Source organism: Saccostrea echinata, unplaced genomic scaffold, assembly GCF_033153115.1.
Source record: "Saccostrea echinata isolate AGI-Se365-2 ecotype Australia unplaced genomic scaffold, CSIRO_AGI_Sech_v1 ptg000030l, whole genome shotgun sequence".
Taxonomy (NCBI): domain Eukaryota; kingdom Metazoa; phylum Mollusca; class Bivalvia; order Ostreida; family Ostreidae; genus Saccostrea; species Saccostrea echinata.
Window position 1 is genome coordinate 9,187,417 of NW_026889779.1, and position 23,521 is coordinate 9,210,937.

At 33.1% G+C, this 23,521-nt stretch overlaps 1 protein-coding gene across 2 annotated transcripts; it reads right to left on the bottom strand.

Moving 5' to 3' along the window:
- Positions 1-6,240: 6,240 nt before the first annotated feature.
- On the bottom strand, positions 6,241-19,079 carry LOC133197233 (retinoblastoma-binding protein 5-like). 2 transcript variants are annotated; one of them, XM_061333158.1, is made up of 17 exons: positions 19,002-19,079; positions 18,605-18,630; positions 16,007-16,179; positions 14,928-15,068; positions 14,189-14,276; positions 13,939-14,010; positions 13,715-13,824; positions 13,284-13,403; positions 12,520-12,673; positions 12,320-12,391; positions 12,074-12,191; positions 11,584-11,650; positions 10,566-10,665; positions 10,160-10,283; positions 7,891-8,012; positions 7,426-7,452; positions 6,241-6,354 (listed from the first exon to the last, which is right to left on the bottom strand). In XM_061333158.1, the coding sequence occupies exons 1-17, from the start codon at positions 19,018-19,020 to the stop codon at positions 6,349-6,351; spliced, it is 1,539 nt and encodes a 512-aa protein (XP_061189142.1). In that variant the 5' UTR covers positions 19,021-19,079; the 3' UTR covers positions 6,241-6,348. The 2 variants fall into 2 exon arrangements, with proteins under 2 accessions (XP_061189142.1, XP_061189143.1); XM_061333159.1 differs by lacking the exon at positions 7,426-7,452.
- Between the last annotated feature and the right edge of the window lie 4,442 nt (positions 19,080-23,521).

Below are 23,521 nucleotides of genomic sequence, written 5' to 3' on the forward strand. Positions count from 1 at the left end.
TTTGTTTGTTTTTTCTCATACACTGAAGTTCTGTGCACTCACTGTTGATTAAAAAAAAATGCCCATGGGCCTTGACAGTCACTTGAGTAGCATGGCTTTTTTGGGCTATCACCACTTAAGCCCCACCTGGAATTCCATCTTGTATGACCAAAATAATACTACAATTTAATGGAACTCTATGATAATAATATTCATGCAGCTTCTCTCTTAGAAATTGAGGAATAAAGAAGATGAGGTACACTTGATAATATACATTTATTGACTGGGTTCAAAGGCCCAAGAACCAAACCCAAGACCCAAACTGTTTGCCCGAGGCCTAATGGCCTCAGGCAAACAGTTTGGTTTGAGGCATCGACAAAATGCATTTTGCCCAAGAACACGGTAAATTGTGTGATGTAGCACTGAGGTTAAACTCAGTCAATTTTGTCACTGTCAAACACTAACGAATGTAAATGAGATTTAGCTGTTCCAGCCCATTGCATGACGTAAGTGGTCCAATATTTCATCAACAGGTCTAATATCTCACTCTGCGGTCAAACATCAATTTTTTATGACCGCTCAGTAAAACATTGGATTTGTTAGACTTTTTTAAGTAAAGATTTATATAGGAACAAATTTGTAAAGGTATAACAATAAATTTTAACCGATGACTAACAGCCCAATCTTGAGGCCGTGAATTTTTACAATTCTCATAAAGGCCAAGTGTTACCAGGGAAACATAATGTCATCAGATTGGCTGCTAGATGTCCAAGAGTAAAGAAAAAGATAACTTGTGTATTTTCTATACATTACCAAATAAGCCTTACCCCAGGACCTTAATGCTAAACCCATGGCACATATATTTTACAATATTGGATTTTGATAAAAGGGTTTGTACCGGGTATTTGTAGCGTTATCAAATTGTCCTCCAATAAATATCCAACTTTGCCCCACCTTAGGTAGTTATTGTATTTATTATGATCATGCATGGAAACAATTTGCCAGCAAAATGCCCACTAGTAGAAGAAAAAAAACTAAAGACGAAATGTATGTTCAATACATGTATTTTGATAGAGGGCTTAGTATTCATTATAAATTTATAATCTAGGAATCAAATTGCCTGCTAAATAAACATGAATAGAGAAAGGATTTTAAGATGTAATGTATTTCCAATACATGTAAATGACCATGCAATTGAGCCCTACCCTAGGGCCTGAAACATGGACCCAATGACCATGAATTTCACAATTACAGAGAAAGTACCCTGGTACTTGTTATAATCATGCAAACAATTTGTCTGCTAGTTGTCCTTGGGTAAAGATTTGATATGATACCCAGTATATGACAACCTGTCAAAGGATCAATTGGGCTATTCTGATCAAATGTCAGTGTTGTCATAAATTTTTAACATATTTTCATTTTCTTCTCCAGAAAACTTAGATATCATTGAGATGGTGACCATCTTAAATAGCCTTCTTTTAGAAAGGACATAAGGATGAAAGGAACTTGGAAAGGAGGACTGTACCTTTAACTTACATCTTCACAAATGGACACTTCGGTGAGATGAGCCAAATGTGGCCAAGGGGATAAAATATATGCTCATGACAATGATTTCACACAGGTATCTGCTGTTGCCTTGACCTCTGACCCAGAAACTTAGTTCAAGGTCACTGAACAACCTTAACCTATAGGCAATCCATGGGTGAAATAAATGAGCCAGATAGGACCAAGGGAAAAAAATAGGCTCCAGACAAGGACTACACACATAGATGTTTTTTTACTTTGATCTAGAAAATTGGTTCATCATTGTACACCCTCTACCCACAAGTACTCTACAAGTGAAGTACAAGTCAATGAGGCCAAGGGAAAGGAAAATAAGCTCACAATAAGAGAATTGCTGTGACCTTCTTCTCTGACCTAGAAACTTAGTTCAAGCTTGCTGCACACCCTACCCTACAGACATTCAATGGGTAAAGAATGAACCAGGTAAGGAGAAAAAATAAGCTTTCAGATCAAAGTCCAGGGAAAAAATCTTTGTAAAATGAGTGTTAGAACCCATTTTCTTTCTGTCTCCCCATCTAAAATCACATGTCCTGTATACATTTCTTCTCCCCTTGGCCCAATCTGGCTGGAACTTCACCCATAGAGTGCCTGTGGGTAGAGGGGATACAATGACCTTGAACCTATTTTTAGATCAGAGGTCAAGGTTAAAAAACATCTCAATGTGAAATCCTTATCCAAAGCATATCTTCTCTCCTTACCTGGTTATATTAAAAATTTCTGAAAACACTGACATTTGATCAGAATAGCTCAATCGAGCCTTTGGCAGGTTGTCATATACCGAGTATCATAACATAAAATCTTTACCCAAGGACAACTAGCAGACAAAGTGTTTGCATGATTATAACAAGTACTTTCTCTGAAATTGTGAAATTCATGGTCATTGGGTCCATGTTTCAGGTCTTAGGGTAGGGCTCAATTGTTCATATACATACATATACATTAAAAATACATCACATCTTTAAAATCCTTTCTCTATTCATGTTCATTTAGCAGGCAAACTGAATCCTAGATTATAAATTTATGATAAATACTAAACCCTCTATCAAAATACATGTATTGAAAATATTGGCAAAATTTTCCCATGCATGATCATAATAAATACAATAAGTACCTAGGGTAGCAAATTGGATAATATTTATTGGAGGGCAATTTGATAACACTATAAATACAAACCCCTTTACCAAAGTCGCAATATTGTAAAATATATGTGCCATGGGTTTAGCATTAAGGTCCCGGGGTAAGGCTTATTTGGTAATGTATAGAAAATACACAAGTTATCTTTTTCTTTACTCTTGGACATCTAGCAGCCAATCTGATGACATTATGTTTCCCTGGTAACACTTGGCCTTTATGAGAATTGTAAAAATTCACGGCCTCAAGATTGGGCTGTTAGTCATCGGTTAAAATTTATTGTTATACCTTTACAAATTTGTTCCTATATAAATCTTTACTTAAAAAAGTCTAACAAATCCAATGTTTTACTGAGCGGTCATAAAAAATTGATGTTTGACCGCAGAGTGAGATATTAGACTTGTTGATGAAAAATTGGACCGCTTACGTCATACAATGGGCGGGATTAGTAAATCTCATTTGCATTTGTTAGTGTTTGACAGTGACAAAATTGACCGAGTTTAACCTCAGTGCTACATCATGCAATTTACTGTGTTCTCAGGCAAAATGTGTTTTGTCAATGCTTCAAACCAAACTGTTTGCCTGAGGCCATTAGGCCTCAGGCAAACAGTTTGGTTCTTGGGTCCAACAAGTTTTGGTTTTATAAATTCATTATATCAGACTTCATTATAGCCTTAAAATTTCACAAGGAATTGATAAGTTTTCTAGGAATAAAGAAACACTACCCTATATCTGTATTTGCTATACATGTATCTTTTTCATACTACATATTTTACTGTAGTTAAAAATTGGACAAATATCCACTTTTCCATAGTGCAAGGTCCCCATTGTACAAGCTTCCCTCAAATTCCATTACAGCATGATACATTGTATCACAAGTTCTCCAAATGATGTCACACAAATGAACTTAAGCAATTTCCATAGAAAAGTTTATTTAGCTAACAATGCAAATAAAGTTGTTGATGTTTGAAGCATGAAATATTGTACATATTTTGAAACCAAAGTTTCAATTAGTTGTTTATCATTTATTCCTACAGTTAATATACATTGTCTGTTGTCCATACATACCCGTACCAAACATTCTAACAAATGCTCATGAGCAGCTCATGAGACTCACATGAGAATCAAGTAAGAATTGTATGCAAATTAGATAGAATTTGATTTTGCTCATGTGCAGATTGTTAGTCTCTGTTAGGGAGGGAAATGCTAACCAAAATGCACATGTGCAAAATTATGCTCACCTCAATGCTCATGAGCAAAAGTCTATTCAATTTGCTCACCTAAGAACAGCCTTATTTAAGATATAGCATTGGTAGTAATTTTTCTAAGTTCAGTTTTCTCACGTGAGCAAGAGGTGAGCAAGTGGTGAGGAAACTGGACATAGTCAAAATTCAGTATTACAAGTAGAACCAAAACCAAAGAATTACAAAGTCTCAATTCCTCATGTGAGGCTCACATGAGGAAATACAATACTCCGACATTCTATGTGGTCAAGCTTTCCCAAGCCTTTATTACAATTGACCATGTGTTAAGTGTTAACGCTTCCTGATGATAGCATCACAAATGATTGGGGACCAAGCAGGAATATCTTAATTTCTTGAGCTTCTAATCTTCATCCCATCAATTTGAAAATGCTTTCATCTACCTAAACAACCTGTTGTGTTCCCCACTGTTACTTAAAGCAGGGCAGTATCCAATGAGGAGAGCCAGTCAAGATTTGTGCGCCTTCTCAGACCAGTTCAAAATTTTAATACAAAATGTTTGTGAGGGAGTCATTGAATTTAAGTATACGGATTAATACAGTGAAGAAATGAAATACCAGGGTATGCTTTTGGAAATACATGTCATCACCATATTGAACTAGATGCCAGCATTTAAAAGTTACAAATGTATCCAGTATGTCCATGGGATATGAGGAAATGATTAAAGATCAATTATACGTTATACCATTGTGGAGCCACAATGAAGGAAAATTTCAAAGATTTGCTGATCTGAGAAAAGGGTAAGTGCTTTGAAATTTATTATCCTCCCTCTCAATCATTTCAAATATTACTAATTTTAAAAAATGATATGTTTGTGTGTTAATCATCAGTGTATTTATTTAAGGAATGTTTTTAAGTTTTGTGTGAGTTATTGGTGTGTGAATCTCACAGACTTGTCACATAGGCATATTTCATGAAGCGCGCTAGCGCTTCATGAAAAATATGCCTACGTGCAAGTCTGTGTGATTCACACACCAATAATTCACACTAAACTTAAAAACATTCCTTATATTTACATTTTACATGTTAAGAAGCACAAAAAATATACTCAATATTTGAATTTCTCTCTGCCCTATATCGTTATACTTTTACTAACGTCGCTGTAGCCTTATTGTGACGTCACGTTAACGCACGTTTCTCTGTGTATATTTCTACGCGTGAGTATACACGAAAATGGTTTTCAAATCAATTTCACAGTTGGCTTAGTAAAAAAATACAGTGAATGTAAATATTTAATTTTGATATATTTAATGCAGAATGTTATCTGAGGAATTACAGTATAATTATGAACTATAAATATGGTAAGAACACGGATTAGGACATAGTGTACAATTGACAGCCTCAGTGCGTGGTTTAACTCTATGAATTAATGTATTTATAATTACCGGTATTCTTTCAATTTAAGTTGCTATTTGCTAATTTAAAATATTGATGCATATGATTTTTCTATTGACTGGCTTTTCATGACCAACTGAATTTTTTTGCAGATGAAAGTTGGAATCAAAGGACCTGCAGATTAATCACAGACCCTAGCTGAGCTTGCATACATGGCGGAGTTCTGAAGTTGGCACTCATTTAAAGGAAATGCAAGAAAAAAAAAATGGAACAGGATGAAATGATTATGATTCTTATGACCACTGGATTATTTTACACCCAAGTATGACTGCATGCCACTCATAAATTCAGCAAAGGCAGAAACATCTAATAGCTTCGTTATAGCCTCCAAGACAAATTTAATCCATCTAGTACTAGTGCAGGCAAAAATGTTGACTGGACATTTAATACATCGGATGTTCTATTTTAATCTACTGGAAATGGAACTATTGGATAATAATACTTTCATTGATGTACTGTACATAATTATAATATTTTAATTTAATTTTTTATTTCATTTTAAGTTTAAAAAATGAAGTTCACTGAACATAATTATGCAATCCATGCATCTATTTACATGAACATGTTGCTCAAGAGTATTTAAAATGTAGTTGATGAATTGTGTTTTAAAATTACATAATTATATAATGTTGGTAATCTGAATTTTGTTCTATTGTTGCTTGTTCAAGTGAGCAATTGTTGCACGAGACTCATGAGCCTCATGTGAGAAATATTTTAGGTGAGCAAAATGATTCCTCACATGAGCAAAAAATGCTAATGTGCAGAACCCTGCTCACGTGAGCATTTCACCTAATTTGCATGTTAAATTGCACATGAGACTCACGTGAGCAACTCAGGTGAGGAAATCTGGTTAGTCCTCACGTGAGCTGCTCATGAGCAAATTGTGAGAATGGTTTGGTATGGGTATGTGAGATGAACACATTTTGTAGACACTCCTCCATTCTGTCTGATGTGACAAACTGAAGTCTTCAGTGCAGGGCTGCCTCTTCTTGCAGAATAAACTTCTTTACCAAATCTATCAAGACTGAATAGAAAAAAAAAATATTCAGACATTTCTCATGTTGTACAACATCGTCCATACACATTACATAGGAGGGAACATGTCAATATTTTGTTAAAAGTTCAAATAAAGAGAAGTTAAATTGGTTTTTGACAAATTTCTGTGGAAATGCATTTTTCATAGGGATGAAAATTTTAACTGTAAATTTATACATGGATGTGCCACACTAGAAAGAAAAAAAAAAGATCTACGAAGATTACTGTGGTATGTTAAAACACCCATTATAAAGTTACATATGCTGCATTCTTATTAGTACAAGTGTGATGCAATGTACATGTACTAAATAAAATGTTTCCTTCCATTTTAAAATTAATTACAGAGAGAAAAAATGTAGGCAATATAAATGTATTTTGTAAAGAATAATTATATGATACTGCTTGTTAAAAATTCTGATATAAAATCCCATAAATCAAATTGCATCTCCCGTTTTGATATAAAGTCCCATAAATAAAATTGCAACTCCTGGTTTGATATAAAGTCCCATAAATAAAATTACAACTTTCAAAACATTTTTTGCTCAAGATGCAATTTGGATGCAGATACTTTTTTGTGTAGATGATTAGAAACTTCTACGTAAGGACCAGTTATCTGGGAAAACATAAACATCCCTTTTTTAAAACAATATGGCAATACTATAAACCAATGAAAATGTACTAATTGTGATTGATTGCTAAGGATACCTGTAAAGAATAAATAAATCTACAAGTTATTGAATGAACACCAACAAAACATGAAAATGATTAAACACATTTTTAAGAGCAGCACAGCACCATAAAAGCAGTGGAGATACCATTAAATGGGTGTATATTTCCAATCAGCTGATTGTGTACAGTGATGCTTCTACCAGATCATATAGAAGAAATACATGTTTGTTAGTACATGTATGTATATATCTAGAATTTCTGTAATATTTGCACTGTCCAAATCTTGAGGGTGTTTGCAGTGTACATATTGTATTTTTTTGGAGATTTTGTATGGGTTGCAGTGGGGAAGCATGAAGCTTTAAGCAGATAAAACGTTCTCCACTTCACATACCCAGGAAAACGAAGATGCTCCATACATCTGAAAGATTGGTTTCGATACATAAAACATTACTTAATCAAAGGCTGGTGTATTGGATTTCACACTTTAAAGTACATCCACATTTTTCAGTTGTGTTCTTTGCACACAAAGTATGTAAAATGAATAAAAACTGTAAATGTAATAAATGTTTTTAGTAAATCTGGATTTTTTAAAATAAATTAGTGAAAAATTAATGAACAGTGTATATTTAAATGCTTTTGAAGCACTCCAAGATGGTCTCACTAATAGAAAAGTAAAGCTATAATTACATTTTACTTTCAAATACCCATTTATAGGTGAAATATTAATTGTATCCAACACTCAAAATTTAAAAAAAAATCTCCAAGTTCATACTTATTCACTGCCAATCTCATGTACTCTTTAGTTTCCAGAGCATTTGACTGAGGTAGGTAAAAATAGCTATTATGTTGTACTCACATCATCAAGTCTTCCCTTGCTTTTTGATTTGTCTGGTTTTGAAGTCTTGGGCTGCTTTGGCCTACTTGATTTTTTCTGTCCTTTTTCATTAGGTTTCTTCACATTTAATAAAGGATGAATTTCTACAATGGAAATGATTTAATCAAATATTAATCTTTAATTTTATATATATATTAGGGATGGCAATCGATTACAGAATTGCTAATTGGTTAACCACAAAACGTTCCGACCGATTAACCGGTTAATTGTATCAAAATGCACATTTTCTTGACAATTGTTTTTCAAGTAGCTCTGTCCATATACACAAATATACCCAAATAAGATGATGAGAAAACCATGAAAAAAAGCCTAAGAAATCTTTGATGTTTTTCCAGAGCAGATGACACAAAAGTTCTTTCTGCATTTTCACTATGATAATCAAAACTACATGTGAACTCTTAAGCCCTTAATTTACAATGTTTGTTTAATAATTAAATTGGATTGAAAACTGAAAACGACAAACACGCCAATTCATAGTGCTCAATGATTCAATTATTATCATTAAAGAATTACAGTACAGTTGGGGTAACAACATGGTGTTTTCACAGTAATTAACACTACATAAACTGACCAATTATGCTACGGTCTCAATCTTGAGATTTATAATTACATGTACGTCCAAATTAGATCCGTTAAATCCTAAATGATCATCCTTTGTGCAGAGATTTCCTTTTTTTAGATAAATTTTGAAAAAATGTGTTCAATTTAACAAATATTTTATTTTTTCCGAATAACCGATTACAGATTTTCTAATCGAATGCAATCATTCCAACCGAGTAATCGGTTAACCGGTTACAAATTGCCATCCCTAATATATATAGAGAGAGAGTTGAACTTTGGTATCTCGAACACGGATATCTCGAATACCATGGATATGTCGAAGTGATTTTGAAGTCCCAACTGCTTATTCCTTAAGTATTTAACCCTGGATATCTTGAATCCTCAGTTATCTCAAAGTATTTTCTCGGTCCCTTCGAGTTCGAGATAACAAGGTTTGACTGTATATATATATATATATATATATATATATATATATATATATATATATATATATATATATATATATATATATATATATGTATATATATATATATATATTAGGGATGGCAATTTGTAATCGGTTAACCGGTTAATCGGTCGGAACGATGGTAATCGGTTAGAAAATCTGGAATCGGTTAGTCAAAAAAAAAATTAATATATCTGTAAACTGGAATATAATTTCCTGAAATTTCAATTTAAAAAATACAAATAAAATTTTCTGAAATGTTAGCTATATTCATCTATCTATTTGATTCGGAAATAATTAAGGCTCTCCAGATTAAAATCGCGTGGAGGTAATTGGTCACTGTTCGAGTCGTTAATTGCTGTTTAAACACATGTCCCTACCAATCCTGTCCTGTGTTTCTTTAATGATTTTAATTAATGATCGTTGACTACTGTGAACTGATTATAATGTGTACCTTACCTCTTCTATCCTTTACAGTTACCTATCAAATTATATTCTAAAACAAACATCGTAAGACAAGCGATAATTCAGACTTCATTTTGATTATGGTGACAATGCAGAATGAACTTCCGTGACATCTTTTCTGAAATTTTTTTAATGCATCTGCAACCTCAGGATGTTTCATGGTTTTCTTAATTTTTTCTTTTCTTTTTTTTTCCTTTTTTCTTTTGCCCATTAGAATTGAAATACAATATATGTAGTATTCTGATCATATATAAATATAAGCATAATATTACTACAAGAACATCTTTATAGGCTTACTTATTTGAGTGTAGTTATGTCGAGAATTTTTGATACGATTAACCGACTAATCGATCGGAACGTCTTGCGGTTAACCGATTGGCAATTCTGTATTCGATTGCCATCCCTAATATAAATATATATATATATATATATATATATATATATATATATATATATATATATATATATATATATATATATATATATATATATATATATAAATGCTTTCAAGAAAGGAATATAATTAGCACCACTTCTCCCAGTAGAAGTGGGTATAGATTGAAACCATGAAACCATGACTCTGCCTTCCATCATGTGAGATAAAAAAAAAAAAATAACCCTGTCTTCCATCTACAGACAAATGTAAACTCTGCCCACAAGCTAAAGAGAAGCAAAGTAAACCCTGCCTATCAACTAAAGAAGAATAAAGTTTAAGAGCCTGCAATTGAACTGCAAGAGAAATGTCCGATTTTTGCCTACCATCAATGGGAGCATCAGGAAGATCCACATCTAGTGTCTTTACTTTCTTTTTCTTTGGGGAGGGGGTGTTGTCCGTGTGGGACTGGCTCCTCTTCTTTTCCTGAGCCTGTGCCTCTTCTGCCACCTAAAGAAACACAAATCCAACACAGATTACATTAAGTCATCTTCCACTCATTTAATAAGTTCCCCAAAAGAAATATGGTTTACTGATCTTTAAATTACAGTAAATGTGTACTTGAAATTTATTTTTGTAATATTCTTAAATTACGATATATATATTCCACCATCCAAAGCATGAATTATGAAATAATATTGACATTTGACATTATAGCATGAATTATGAAGAAATAATGACATTAAACATTATAACATAATACTGTTGTACTACAGTACAGATTGTACTTACTGCTTCAGGAGGAAGTGCCCAGGCTGATTCCTCAGGTTCCTCAATGTCTGGTGAAACAGGAAGGTAAAGTAGAGCTTCCTGGTCCTCCTCATCCTCATCACTACAACAGGAAATAAATTTCATATAGATAACTATGCAAAAAGTGAAAAATCTATAAAATTACACAATGCAGGGTTCTAATTGGCGACTAATTTAGTCGCCATGGCACCTAAAAATTATGATTGGTGCCTTAAAGTTTTCTATAAGTCGCCAAAGTGGCGACCATTTTAAATTGACATGGCAGGGCTCTAACTAGCACTTAAATTGACTTAGTAATTGTCATATTACTTAACTATAAACAAATTTCAACATTTTTTTTTTAATAAAGAGCAGAAAATGTCTAAAAGTTAGCAATGAACATGTCTCTAAATATTGACTTTTATCAGTATTTAAATTGGCGCCTAAGAAAAATTTTCCTGGCGACTAAAAATTTTCCATGGTGACTAAATTTTTTTGATTAGGAGCCAGTTGCGCCTAAATTTTAGAGGTCATATAGAGGCCTGATCTAATTAACACATCTATTCTTGTGCATGAGGCCAATGGTATTAACAGATGAAATTTTGCTCATAGTCTTTCTGCAGACAAAGTAAATACTTTTGGATTCAATATATGTACCCAATTTTCTTCTACATCTGTGATTGGGGAAGTGTATGAAGTTATCTTTCTTTGTACATGTATATAAATTCTCCTAAGATGACTTAATCCATTCCACCACAAGAACCTGAATCCACCCCTTGCATACATTGTATCTAGCAATTTCAATACTTTCTGTACATAATTCTTAAATATTACCATATTTCCAGTAAAATAACACTATCAATCTGTTAACAACTTGACAATCACCTCAATATATGTACTTTATGTTAAATGTACTGACCCTGCAAACTTACTGATAAACGCCTGAATTTTTTATTGTTTAAAACACTTGCTCACAGTGGCATGACGAGGTCTAATGGCCAGTGTACAAAATACTCTTTACCTGCTGACAAAGGCCTGAATAGGTTCAATGGTGGTCACATCAACCTCAGAATCTTCTTCATCAGGTCCTGAATCAAATCAACACATCTAAATACACTGTATCTCATTCACTGAATTATACTGTGTCTATGGCTTTATCAATACATGTATATCAAAACAAAATATTAAGAGCAAAATATTCTCTTGTATGTGGATAACTCCAGTAACTGGTACATTGGTAATTTCATCCAAACCTAATGCTTTACTTTACTGAATTGTGTTCTTAGATAGGGGAACTTTATCAGCATTGACTTGGACAACACAGCCTGTTAATTGTCAATGGCCATGGCTAGGGATTACTTTTGTGTTGGCTAGCATCCAGGTAGAGTGTATGACTATCAATGCAAAACCTTCAATAAGTGACTTTGAAAACTTAATTACCATGGTTATTACAAAAATAGGATTTTTATTATGAACAAAATTTATATCACATTTGTTATTTCAAAACCAACCCTTTGTTTCCTCTTTTTCTTTGTCCTCATCCTCGACATCGAATTCCGACTCTCTCTCTTCATACTCAACGTTCTCATCTAATTCCTTAAAATCTGGTGCAAAGGCACTCCAGTTTTCCTATCAATAGCAAGAATTAATTAAAACATTCAGGCTAGATTATTAATAAGGCATTATATGAGTAAAAGTAAATACTTGGAAGATCTATATTTTCATTCTTGTAATCTATGTACTGTATGAATACTTACAACTTGATTTTGAGCCCATATTGACACCAGACCACTGGATATTGAGGCTATGATTGGTCGTACAGGATGCCACTGCAATAACATACTTAATATATAAAAACCTATAATTCTGTTCTTCATTAACGTGACATGTTAATACAGAATGTATATTTTACATGTGCATTTGAAATGAAGTTTTCATTTACCCCAATATTTCTTACCACAACATCCAGCAGAAGTTCGCCTTTTGTTCCGTGGAGGATTTTGACCAGATTCCCGACACTCTTTTCCCAGATGTAGAGTGAGTGTTGTCTGGCAGACCCTGCCACAATGAATTCCCCATCCCCAGAAAAACAGCATTTCTTCCACAAAAGCCTGGAGAGAACAGTAGTGAATTCATCACGATGAAATCCTTTGTTCTGTTAACAGCTTGTTTTGTTGTAATTTTACCAGTATACGTGGAGTATTGTCACAAACATGTAATATATGTTGTATTACAAATTACTAAATTCACATTCAATAATATTTACATTTGCAAATGTTTTCTTTTATATAACACTATTAAAAGCAACGTGTATCTATATCTGTATAAACACGGGTTCCTCGCGTCATAAACGTTCGACGTAATTTCTCAGTGACGTCATAAAGGGTTGACGCGCAATCAATGGATCAAATACGTGCCGTTGAGTTTGAAAAATAAAACATTTAACACGTGAAAGATTATAATTAGGAAAATATAAAATATGAATAAGTCATGAATGTAAATATAAGTATAAGGGCTTTATGGAATTTGATCTCGTGACCAACCCGTATTTATATCCCGATAGATGTTTAAAAATGATACATTATTTCTTAAATAATTGTGAAAAAGGTAGATAAAAATTAGTACTGGTCATATGCCTTGCATTTTTGTTCATTTGATATTACCATTTTTCATAACAACAACAGTACAAATCTGTGACATTTTAAGAATCTGGTGCCTTACTTATTGACCAGATCCTGAAGTTTCTGTATTGGTTCTGGTTCTCCATCTTTACCACAGGCGAGGACCTCTCCACTCTCATAAACTCGGATGATACGGTCTGCTGAATTAACAAGGAAACACCTGCAAAAAGTGTTCATACATGTGTTAGATGGACACTCACTTTCCTTTACTATGAAGCCATAATCTTAAATTACAGTCCAGGAACCATTTTCAGTTACATACAGTTGTAAATGAGCATCATTTTAAGCATAAATATTATATAAAAGTTTAGTAGTCAAAAAGTGTGATAGTTAACAGATAAGAGACAGATGAAAGACATATAATGGACAAACTTCCATCAAAAACTCTTTTCAGCTTCTGACTCTAGTGAGCTAGCAAACAATTAAGAAAGCTAAAATAATACAGTGAAATAATTCTGCCACTAAACTTACTCCCCCCTTCTGGCAAACTCAATAGATTTAATAGCAGTTGTATTGAGTGTTCCAGTTGTTACTCTAAATGAGGCCTTCAGATCCAAATTGTTACATGTAAATACCAAGATCTATCAAAGAAATGAGTTAATATATAAAAACATACATGTATATATCCAGATGCTGAATATTGCACAGTAGCATGTTCAAAATTGCATCAGTAAAATGACAGGTATGTGACTTACCCTGCCCTTGGCATTTCCTGTGTAGATGTGTTTACCTCTTCTGTCATAGGAGGCAACAATGTTAAGGTCAGACTAAAAGAAAAAAAAATGCTATACTCAATCTTAAGAAGAAAAACAGTCTAATCTTCACAAAATATGATCCCAAGCAACACCCTGAAACCAAAAATAATTTATACTGTGTTTTGTTTTTTTGAAAATCAAAATTTTTCTCCCTACTTTAACTTATGAATTTATTTGACTATAATCTTACATCATCATCTAGAGGTACAACTCTATGTTCTCCACTGATGTTCATTAATACAGCAGGATGCTTCATTGGACACACAAGAAACTGTTTACTGGAGAAACAAAATGAAACTTTAAAAAATATAACACTTATTATATAATCATTACAGACTTTTTAAATGAAATACTATGATATGCCACTTTGGTTTTAGAAATCTAAGACCCCAAAAAGATGCAAATCTCTATATCTTGCAAATCTCAAATCTAGATCTAGAAACACCTTAAATTAAAAAATGTTGATTTATCATTAAAACTGCCAAAATTTAAACAATAAAATGCTTTCTTGGTTGTTAGTATAGGAATTAATGTCACAGCTGTTGCAGAAAAAAATACATAACCCCCGTAAGCGGGTTATGTGAATTTTTTTTTCTGCAATAGCTGCAACGTTAATTCCCGTACTAACAAAGATAGATATTTTATTGTTTATATTTATATCTTTATAAAAAAAACATTCAAAGTAAATTAAATATGTTAAATATTGTAATATAGATGTGTATGTCATTGTATGCATAATTGATGGAACAGCTGTTGCTTAAGAAATCTATGCAGGTGGCATTCTTAGTGTTAATTATGGACTGATTAACAGCAATGGTTTTTATAAGAAATAAAGGAAATAATATTCAGTGGATGTAAATATATACAGATGAGACACAAGATAACTTATACTATTCAACAACCTATATATTTAATAAGTCAATCAGTACCTGTCCCGGGGATGAAACTGCACTTTGAGGATGGGAGAAGGAAACCTGAATGTTTTATCACACTCTGCTGACACGACGTCCCATATTGATGCTGTGTTATCTGTTGCTGCACTTAACAGTTTCTTCCCATTCCGGCTCCAGCTAGAGAACAGTAGCAAAAATAATTCTTTCCAGTCAAACCTTGTTATTTCGAACTCAATGGGACTGAGAAAAAACTTTGAGATATTCAAGGATTCGAGATTATCGAGGGTAAAATACTTAAAGAATAATTGGTTGGTACTTCCAAATCAGTTAAAAATATTCATGGTATTTGAGATATCGAAGTTCAACTGTATTTTCTTCTTGAATCATTGATTTAGCATAATACCAGAATACTATTTTTAACTATCATCAAGCAATTGTTAACAATGAGGGGTCTTATGGCAACGTTTTTAAAATGCATTTATTAATTACAGTTGAACTTCGTTATCTCAAATTTCTATATCTTGAATATAGATAGTTTTCAGTAGGCCTAAATTAGCAAGAGTTATTTCCCATTGGCCACCATATTGGAGGTCAACATGCCCATATTCCTTCATTATTCAACCAACTTTAACTTTTTATACTGGTCTTTGTGGGGTAGGTAGCATTGTTTTTCTGAAAAATGTACATTTGTTAAAGCCTCCTTTATTTCATAGTTTTTATTCTATAAAGATTTTTCCCCAAATATTTCTGCTACAACCTCTTAAATTTGGTAAGACAAAGAGGAAAAATTACCATGTTGACCACCAAGATGGTGGCCAAGGGAAATAACTTGGAGAGAAAATACATCATATGAAAACTACATGTATCTATTATGGATATGTCAAAGTGAGATAAAAGTCCCATCCACTTTTTCTTTAAGTAATTTAACCCTTGATATCTTGAATAATCAGATATTTTGAAGTTTTTTCTTGGTCCCAGGATTCAAGATAACAAGGTTTGACTGTAATGTCAATAACATTTCTTTAGTTTTTTTGCCTCTCTGTTGCAAAGCAATTTTGAAGAAAAACAGTAAAGAATTCAATAAAAAAATATATAAATAAATAAAGGGCATGCACCTTAGACTGCATACTGGGTGGACATGAGCACTAATTATTTTTGCAATCCCTCTTGTTAAGAAATCCCATATGACAATTCTACCATCGTTACACCCCACTGCTAATAAAGTTCCCTGTCTGTTGAAGGCACAGGTAATGGCAATGCTAATACAGTCCAAGGCACCATCAAAATCCTACAATTTAATAACATACCTTGTTATTCACATACTCACACACTGAAAAATATTACTTATTTTTTGTCATTAAAGAATTATATAATTTCAACACTCAATATAATAAATTTTGATTCTTAACTGTTGTTATTTGTTTAAATAGGATACTGTATAGTGTTTTTTTAGCTGGTGTAAAATTTGGCTATTTGCTTGCTCAAAGGTATGCCAATAATTCTGGTGGAACTTTTTTTAAGTGGACTCGGACTTCAACAATGTTACAAAAGAAAAGAAGTTCATCTTCCAGATGAGTTTTTAGTACATTTGAATACCGATTTATGCAAGAGTTTGAATAAAACTAATACCAGATGAAAGATGTCATGTTTAACAACAAACTGATCAAAGAGATCCTTCTTGAATTCTGAACTTACTTACAAGGGTGCATATTCAGTAGGGGTGTAATGATATTCAGAGTGAGATATACAAGTATGCCATGATACACAAAAAATTGTACTGTATCACGGTACAAAAACCATATACCCATGTATCACGATATATAATATTTTAAGCAATTTATATAATTTCTTTTGAATTTAATCTAATAAAAGTGATTTTCTTTATTTACTCAAGCTGTTTTGCATGTGTTCAGAGCTTTTATAATGCTAATTCATGTATTTGTGACTTTGATGAAATAATCTACAACTTTATCCTATCACATTGTGATTGAGAGTTCCTAATTTAAGAACAGAGACATGCAAATTATATAAAAAAAAATATGCAAGGTGAAAGATAGCAATATGTATCATGATAGAGTCCCATTGTATCATGATACACTCTAGCGACATTCCCACACCCCTAATATTTAGTGATTAAAATTTTAGTGGGCTACTATAAAATTAAAACTGCTAAAACATTAAGCCAAAATTAGCATCCCGTTGAAATATCCTGCTATACCGTAATATTTGGACACAACAAAGAGCTACATTATGCCACACACAATCAGGTGTTTTCACCCTATGTTTATTATGTACCTGTCCAACTGAGTCTGCATGCCCTAAAACTTGTTTGCCCTTGTAATGTGTTGCCCAACTTTTTTTCACTGATACTGGTACTTTATCAGGAAAACATGTATATATTAAATACTAATATTACCGGTAAATTTTAAACAACAGTCTTTGTTAAAACCTTGCAAAGTTAAAAAAAAATTTGATGGATCAAAAAAAATCCTACAAAAGCAAATGGGAAATATGATATTTTATATGGCTATAAATAATACCCTGGTAAATCATTTAATGGGCATTTCAATTGGAATAAATGCAGTCTGTGAGTTAAAGACATTATCATTAATATAATCAATATTATAAGCTTCATGATTTTTTTTATTTTCTTCACTTTCTTTCTTTCTTTTTTTTAAATTTGCATTTACATTCCAATATTGCCTTTAATCCAAATTAAAATGTTTATCACAAAGAAGTTAATTGCAGATTTAATTGTTTTTATTTCTATTACTGTAAAGGAGATGGTCAAACATAGCGTGCAGAAAGCCTATAGCTTCAAATATATAAAAATCATATTCATTTTGTGAATTCAGTATTTAGAGTAAAGTTTTCATTATTGAAATTATGATAAACAAAACTTTTCTGAGGAAAATTTTCTCGGAAAATTTATTCTTTTATTAAAAAAAATGATGTGATATTCATGGGGGTTCGAACCCTCGCAATAAAAATCCTGAGTATCATTTTCTTTCAAGACTAGCACGCTAACCACTAGACTAGGCAAGATCTGACGAATAGTGGCATTTAAATCATGTTTGTGATGTGACCCTTGAGTTAATGGACTTCAAGTATTTCAAGGAAAAGATGCAAATGATATGTCATAAAAGTATATTTTTAAGGTATAGTGGGTCTTTGCTCCATATTTTAGGAAACCAAAAAATGTACATTTTTATGCAAACTTAGAGGATTAACTTTCAAAAAAATGGAGCAAAGACCCACTCATATCGAAAAATAGTGTTATAGTATGAGAAAATGACTCTTTTTGCCCTCTTTAGTGTGTGCACAATATTTCATAAGCAAATAATTTCAATCTTTGTGAGATTTTTGCAAATTGTAGAGATTTTACATAAAGTATATTTTAATGTTAGATGAAATATGAAGGAAAATTTTGATATAATTGAGATTTAATTTTCCACCTTCATGTTTGTCACACTATAGGCTTTTCGCTCGTCATTTTCACCCATCTTCTTTGGGAATAACTTCTTGTTTTTTCATGATTTCAAGGTTGATTTCAAGGGTGAACATGTTTTTTGGGCAAATGGACAGGGATTCCAAGAAAGATAAACTACATTACTGTATCAGATTGTTTGTGAGTTTAAATAAAAAATTAGATCCTTACTTCAGGAATACAAGATCTGAAATGTCATCATAAATAGTAATATAAGTGAACATACCTCTGGGTAATTCTGCCCAAAAGATTCTATAAAAAAAGAGAAAGAAACAAAAACCGAATTCAGTACATAATCATTATTCATTCTCTCCTGTTAGATTGGAAACTATATCATATAATAACATAGTTTATTTTCACAAATTTTATAAACTGATTATGAAAGCCCAGAGTAAGGTCAATAACGACTCCACAAAATATAAAATTATACTTTATTTCTTATAGGTTCAATAAGAAAAAATGAACATCAATATATAAATTCACACACGGTAATAAATACTAACGAGGCAATTCGAAATAGAAGAAGTTATCTTTCATTTCCTGTAATCTGATGAAATATAAGTTTTATGACAAACTTCAATGCATGCAGTTGTCTTAATATATAAATACTACAAAGTTGATACCTAAAAGTTCCAAATTCATTTTCAATTTTTTTTTTTTATATTTTCTGATTTTCCATTCTTTCAATCTTCTTTGGCTTTGTGTTTACATCTCGCGGCACAATTATTTTATTATCTGCATTTTCATTGGTTGACCAAAATCTACTTTCATTTTCTCATAGACTGGTTCTCTGACATTGCTTAACGGGCGCGAGAGCCCTGAGAAACCTTGTAATTCCTAGTGGCAGATTGGAATCAACTGACAAGGGCAGAGAACCAGTGCTAATTTTAACGCCACTCGGCTGACTTGACGGAAAAAGACCGAATGTGTCAGAATTTTAACGTTTTTATTTGTTGGATATTTTATACATTATTTATTCATTTATCTTAAGACTGTGAAAAAAATCCCAGAAAAGGCCAAATATAAAGGTTGAAGCTGCTTTACAGTTTGTATCCTTCCCCTTTCCCTTTCTGTCCTTTTTTAAACCTCCCCTTCTCTCTTTTAAGTCTTCTCCTTTTCTCCCTTTCAATGTCAGCAACCCCATGTTATTCACTGTTTTTTACTTTGGTTACCGACGTCATTGGATACTGACAAATATGTTGATCTTGCAGGGCTTTCTAAAGTCAGCATTTCGCAAATTCTATGGTCGTTATAATGACCTCGTTAGATTAACCCATTGTTTTGTTGTATTTTCATACTATTTCGAGGCCATTGTCTCCGTTTACCTAATCAATAAAATAAAAGAACAATATAAGGCCTTTCATTGGAAAGGGGGGGGGGGCGTGATTTCAATTTTCTACGTGCTCAATAATAATAACAAGTTTAAAATGAAACATATAATTATAGAAAATAAACGAGTAAACAATAAACAAATTAAAATAAAAAGGAAATTAAAATACATGTTTGAGTTTGTAACCCTTATTTTGATGTTAGAAAGTATAAGTTATCACAGGTTACAAGTATAGTGCCATATAAAAACACAGTTTTTTTCATATTTATATTCATAAATATGTCTTCGGATGTATACGGGGTGGAATGGGCTGATTTTAGGGCATAAATGGGAAGGAGAGTGTCTGGGGGAAAAGAATTAAAATTTCAAATATTGATAAATATTGCCTTTGAATGCGTAGGAGAAAGGGTGTAAATAGGGGTTAACGCTAGATGGTACAATGTACAGGTAGGCGAACACAAGTTATCGTTCATAGTACGAGTTATCGTTCATTATGTAGTAGATATATTCACTCGTACGTGGAATATTCGACATGTGTAAAATACAAATGAAATATTCTTCATTAATATTAATATTCACAGGTAATTTACATTTATTTCACTAGCAATTCACAATTGGTAATCATATATGAAGTCTTACAGGTAAAAGTAGAAATACTAATCCATATAAACAATGTATCCATTTGAATTAATCATCAAATATGGATAAATTGATGACAAGCGTGGATTTATTCAAATTCAAAATAAAATTCGTTGAACTATATTATTAGATATATTTTTTTTCAATATCCATTTGTATTTCGATTGATGCAATGTTTATGTGTATTGGGAATAGAAAATCCGCGGGGGGGGGGGGGTGTTATTATCCCCTGCAAACAGGCACGTATCGTTATATATGAACATTTAAAAAAACTTATGTCTAAAGGCTGCTTTAAGATCCCGCCACCATTTTTACAGCCAATCCAACCCTGATGACCTATGCTCGGCACTTAGGTCCATTGAGCAGTGAGGTATCTTTTTCGTGCCAGCACCTAGTGGGATACGGGACCTCGGTTTATATGGTCTCATCCGAAGGACCGGTCTCCACGTCCCGCAGTGGACCAATTCGAACCCGCGACGTAAGGATCAACTCCCTACTCCGCGACTCTAGAGCAGACGCTCTTACAACTGCCCCATGCAGGCGACATTCCATAATTGAAAGATGGATTTTTTTTTAAATCGACCCAAGTTGTAAGATAGAAATTACTGTAGTATTATTTTCTTTATTTTAATAATATACTCATACCTAAACTACTACTGAGAAATATGCCTATATTAGTAAAGAAACATTTTCTATCTTCTTTTGATTTCAAAAGTTTTTTTTTCTATTTTACCTGAATGTCTTACTTAGCGCAAAGATTTTATTTTCACACAAAACTCACGGTTTACCGAGGTATATCCGAACGCAATACAGCAAGACATTTGTTAATATATCAACTTATATTCCTCGTCATTTGCTACTCCCAACTTTTCTAGTTCATGCACATTTCACACTAGGTGATTTCGAGCTATTTTTTCCCTCGAAAGTACAAATATATATATTTCTAAACAATGCACCTAATTTCTCTACCTATTTTTGACAGGTATCAGATTAATGTTAGACATTTGTTTGTTTGTTTAACGCCCCTTCGAGATTGTTTACTCATATTGAGACACCAGCATTTACCGGTGGAGGGCTGCAAATTTAGTAAACTAGCATAATATACACTATTCACCTATATATTTTGGACAGTCCCAGATTAATTAACATTGCAGATATATACTAGATTTCAGATGATTTCTCCTATCTACGCAGTGATGAAGCATCGTTTTTGAAAGGGGGGGGGGGGGAGCCAGAGAAAAAAAAATACTTACCTGAAAAGGTTGACAAGCAGATAAAAAAAGAAAAAAATTGCCCAAACTCGAAAATCCTACTTCGTGGGGGATGGGGGGGGGGGAGGGGTGTATAATTACAACATCTTGCAGTACCAAATTTTATAAATACAATACTACATCATCCGTATTTGACCTTTACTGTAACAAAAAAGGGGGGGGGGCAACTGGCCTTTCAAAGAACGGGTGGGGATCCCCTACCCCTGTTCCTACGTGCCTGCTACGTTAGTTTGTTCATGTTTCAGCTAATATTCCTGCAAAAAAGGCTAATTTTCTTACAGACCTATGACAGTCAAATGGTTAATCAAACATAAAGATATTACGCTCTCTCAAAATGTTTCTCCCATGCATCTACGTAGAATGTGCATGCTGAATTCATTTTAGCATATCCTGGAAAAATTACGTTCTGAAATTACGCTTCTAATCAAAATACTTTTGCTTTTTACAAGATTAACATGAAAATATAGCCCTGATCGCAGATAACTGTAGCTTGTACCAGCTTAAAAAACTGTACAATATCTACCATTTCTCTACGTACTCTGGATGGAAACAATATTTATTTTATTTAAGAAAATAACCTTGATCCCAGATATTTTTTGTCACCTACCTCTAGTTTCATCAAACTAATAGTCCAAGACAATACCCTACCTTCTATGGAGAGTCAGAAATAAAATTAACCTGAAGATAAGTCCCTGATCTCAGAGCTTTCTCCGACCTACCTGTACTTTGTACCAGTTAATATACCTGTTAAATATACGCAAAAATCCTACTTTCCATTGATAGATGCAGAATATATTTGGTATTGATAATATACCCTGATTTTGAAGGGTTTCCCCAACCTACCTGTAGCTTGTACCAGCATATAGTTCAGGTCAATACTCGGTAATATCCTATCTTCTATGAAAAGTCAAAAGTTAAAACTTACATCAAGATATGTCCCTGATCTCAGAGCTTTCACCCACCTACCTGTACTTTGTACCAGTTAATATACCTGTTAAATATACGCAAAAATCCTACTTTCCATTGATAAATGCAGAATATATTTGGTATTGATAATATACTCTGATTTTGAAGGGTTTCCCCAACCTACCTGTAGCTTGTACCAGCATATAGTTCAGGTCAATACTCGGTAATATCCTATCTTCTATGAAAAGTCAAAAGTTAAAACTTACATCAAGATATGTCCCTGATCTCAGAGCTTTCACCCACCTACCTGTACTTTGTACCAGATAATATCCCTGTTAAATATACACCACAATCCTACCTGCCATTGATACATGCAGAATATATTTGGTATTGATAATATTACTCTGATTTCGAAGGGTTTCCCCAACCTACCTGTAGCTTGTACCAGCTAATAGTTCAGGTCAAAACTCGGTAATACTCTACCTTCTATGGAAAGTCTAAAGTTTAAACTTACATCAAGAAATGTTCCTGATCTCAGAGCATTCGCCCACCTACCTGTACTTTGTACCAGATAATATTCCTGTTAAATATACACCACAATCCAACCTGCCAATGATACATGCAGAATATATTTGTTATTGATAATATTACCCTAATTTCGAAGGGTTTCCCCAACCTACCTGTAGCTTGTACCAGCTAATAGTTAAGGTCAAAGCTCGGTAATACCCTACCTTCTATGGAAAGTCAAAAGTTAAAACTTACATCAAGATATGTCCCTGATCTCAGAGCTTTCTCCCACCTACCTGTACTTTGTACCAGATAATATCCCTGTTAAATATGCGCCATAATCCTACCTGCCTTTGATACATGCAGAATACATTTGGTATTGATAATATTACCTTGATCTCGAAGGGTTTCCTCAACCTACCTGTAGCTTGTTGTCCAGGTCAAAACTCTGTAATACCCTACCTTCTATGGAAAGTCACTAGATAGATTT

What these genes read in the sequence shown, in the direction of transcription:
- LOC133197233 (XM_061333158.1), bottom strand. An exon ending in CAGGAAATGCCAAGGGCAGG is followed by an intron (nt 13,825 to 13,938) that starts GTAAGTCACATA and finishes TTTCTTTGATAG; the next exon opens with ATCTTGGTATTTACATGTAA. An exon ending in AACTTCTGCTGGATGTTGTG is followed by an intron (nt 12,392 to 12,519) that starts GTAAGAAATATT and finishes ATGTTATTGCAG; the next exon opens with TGGCATCCTGTACGACCAAT.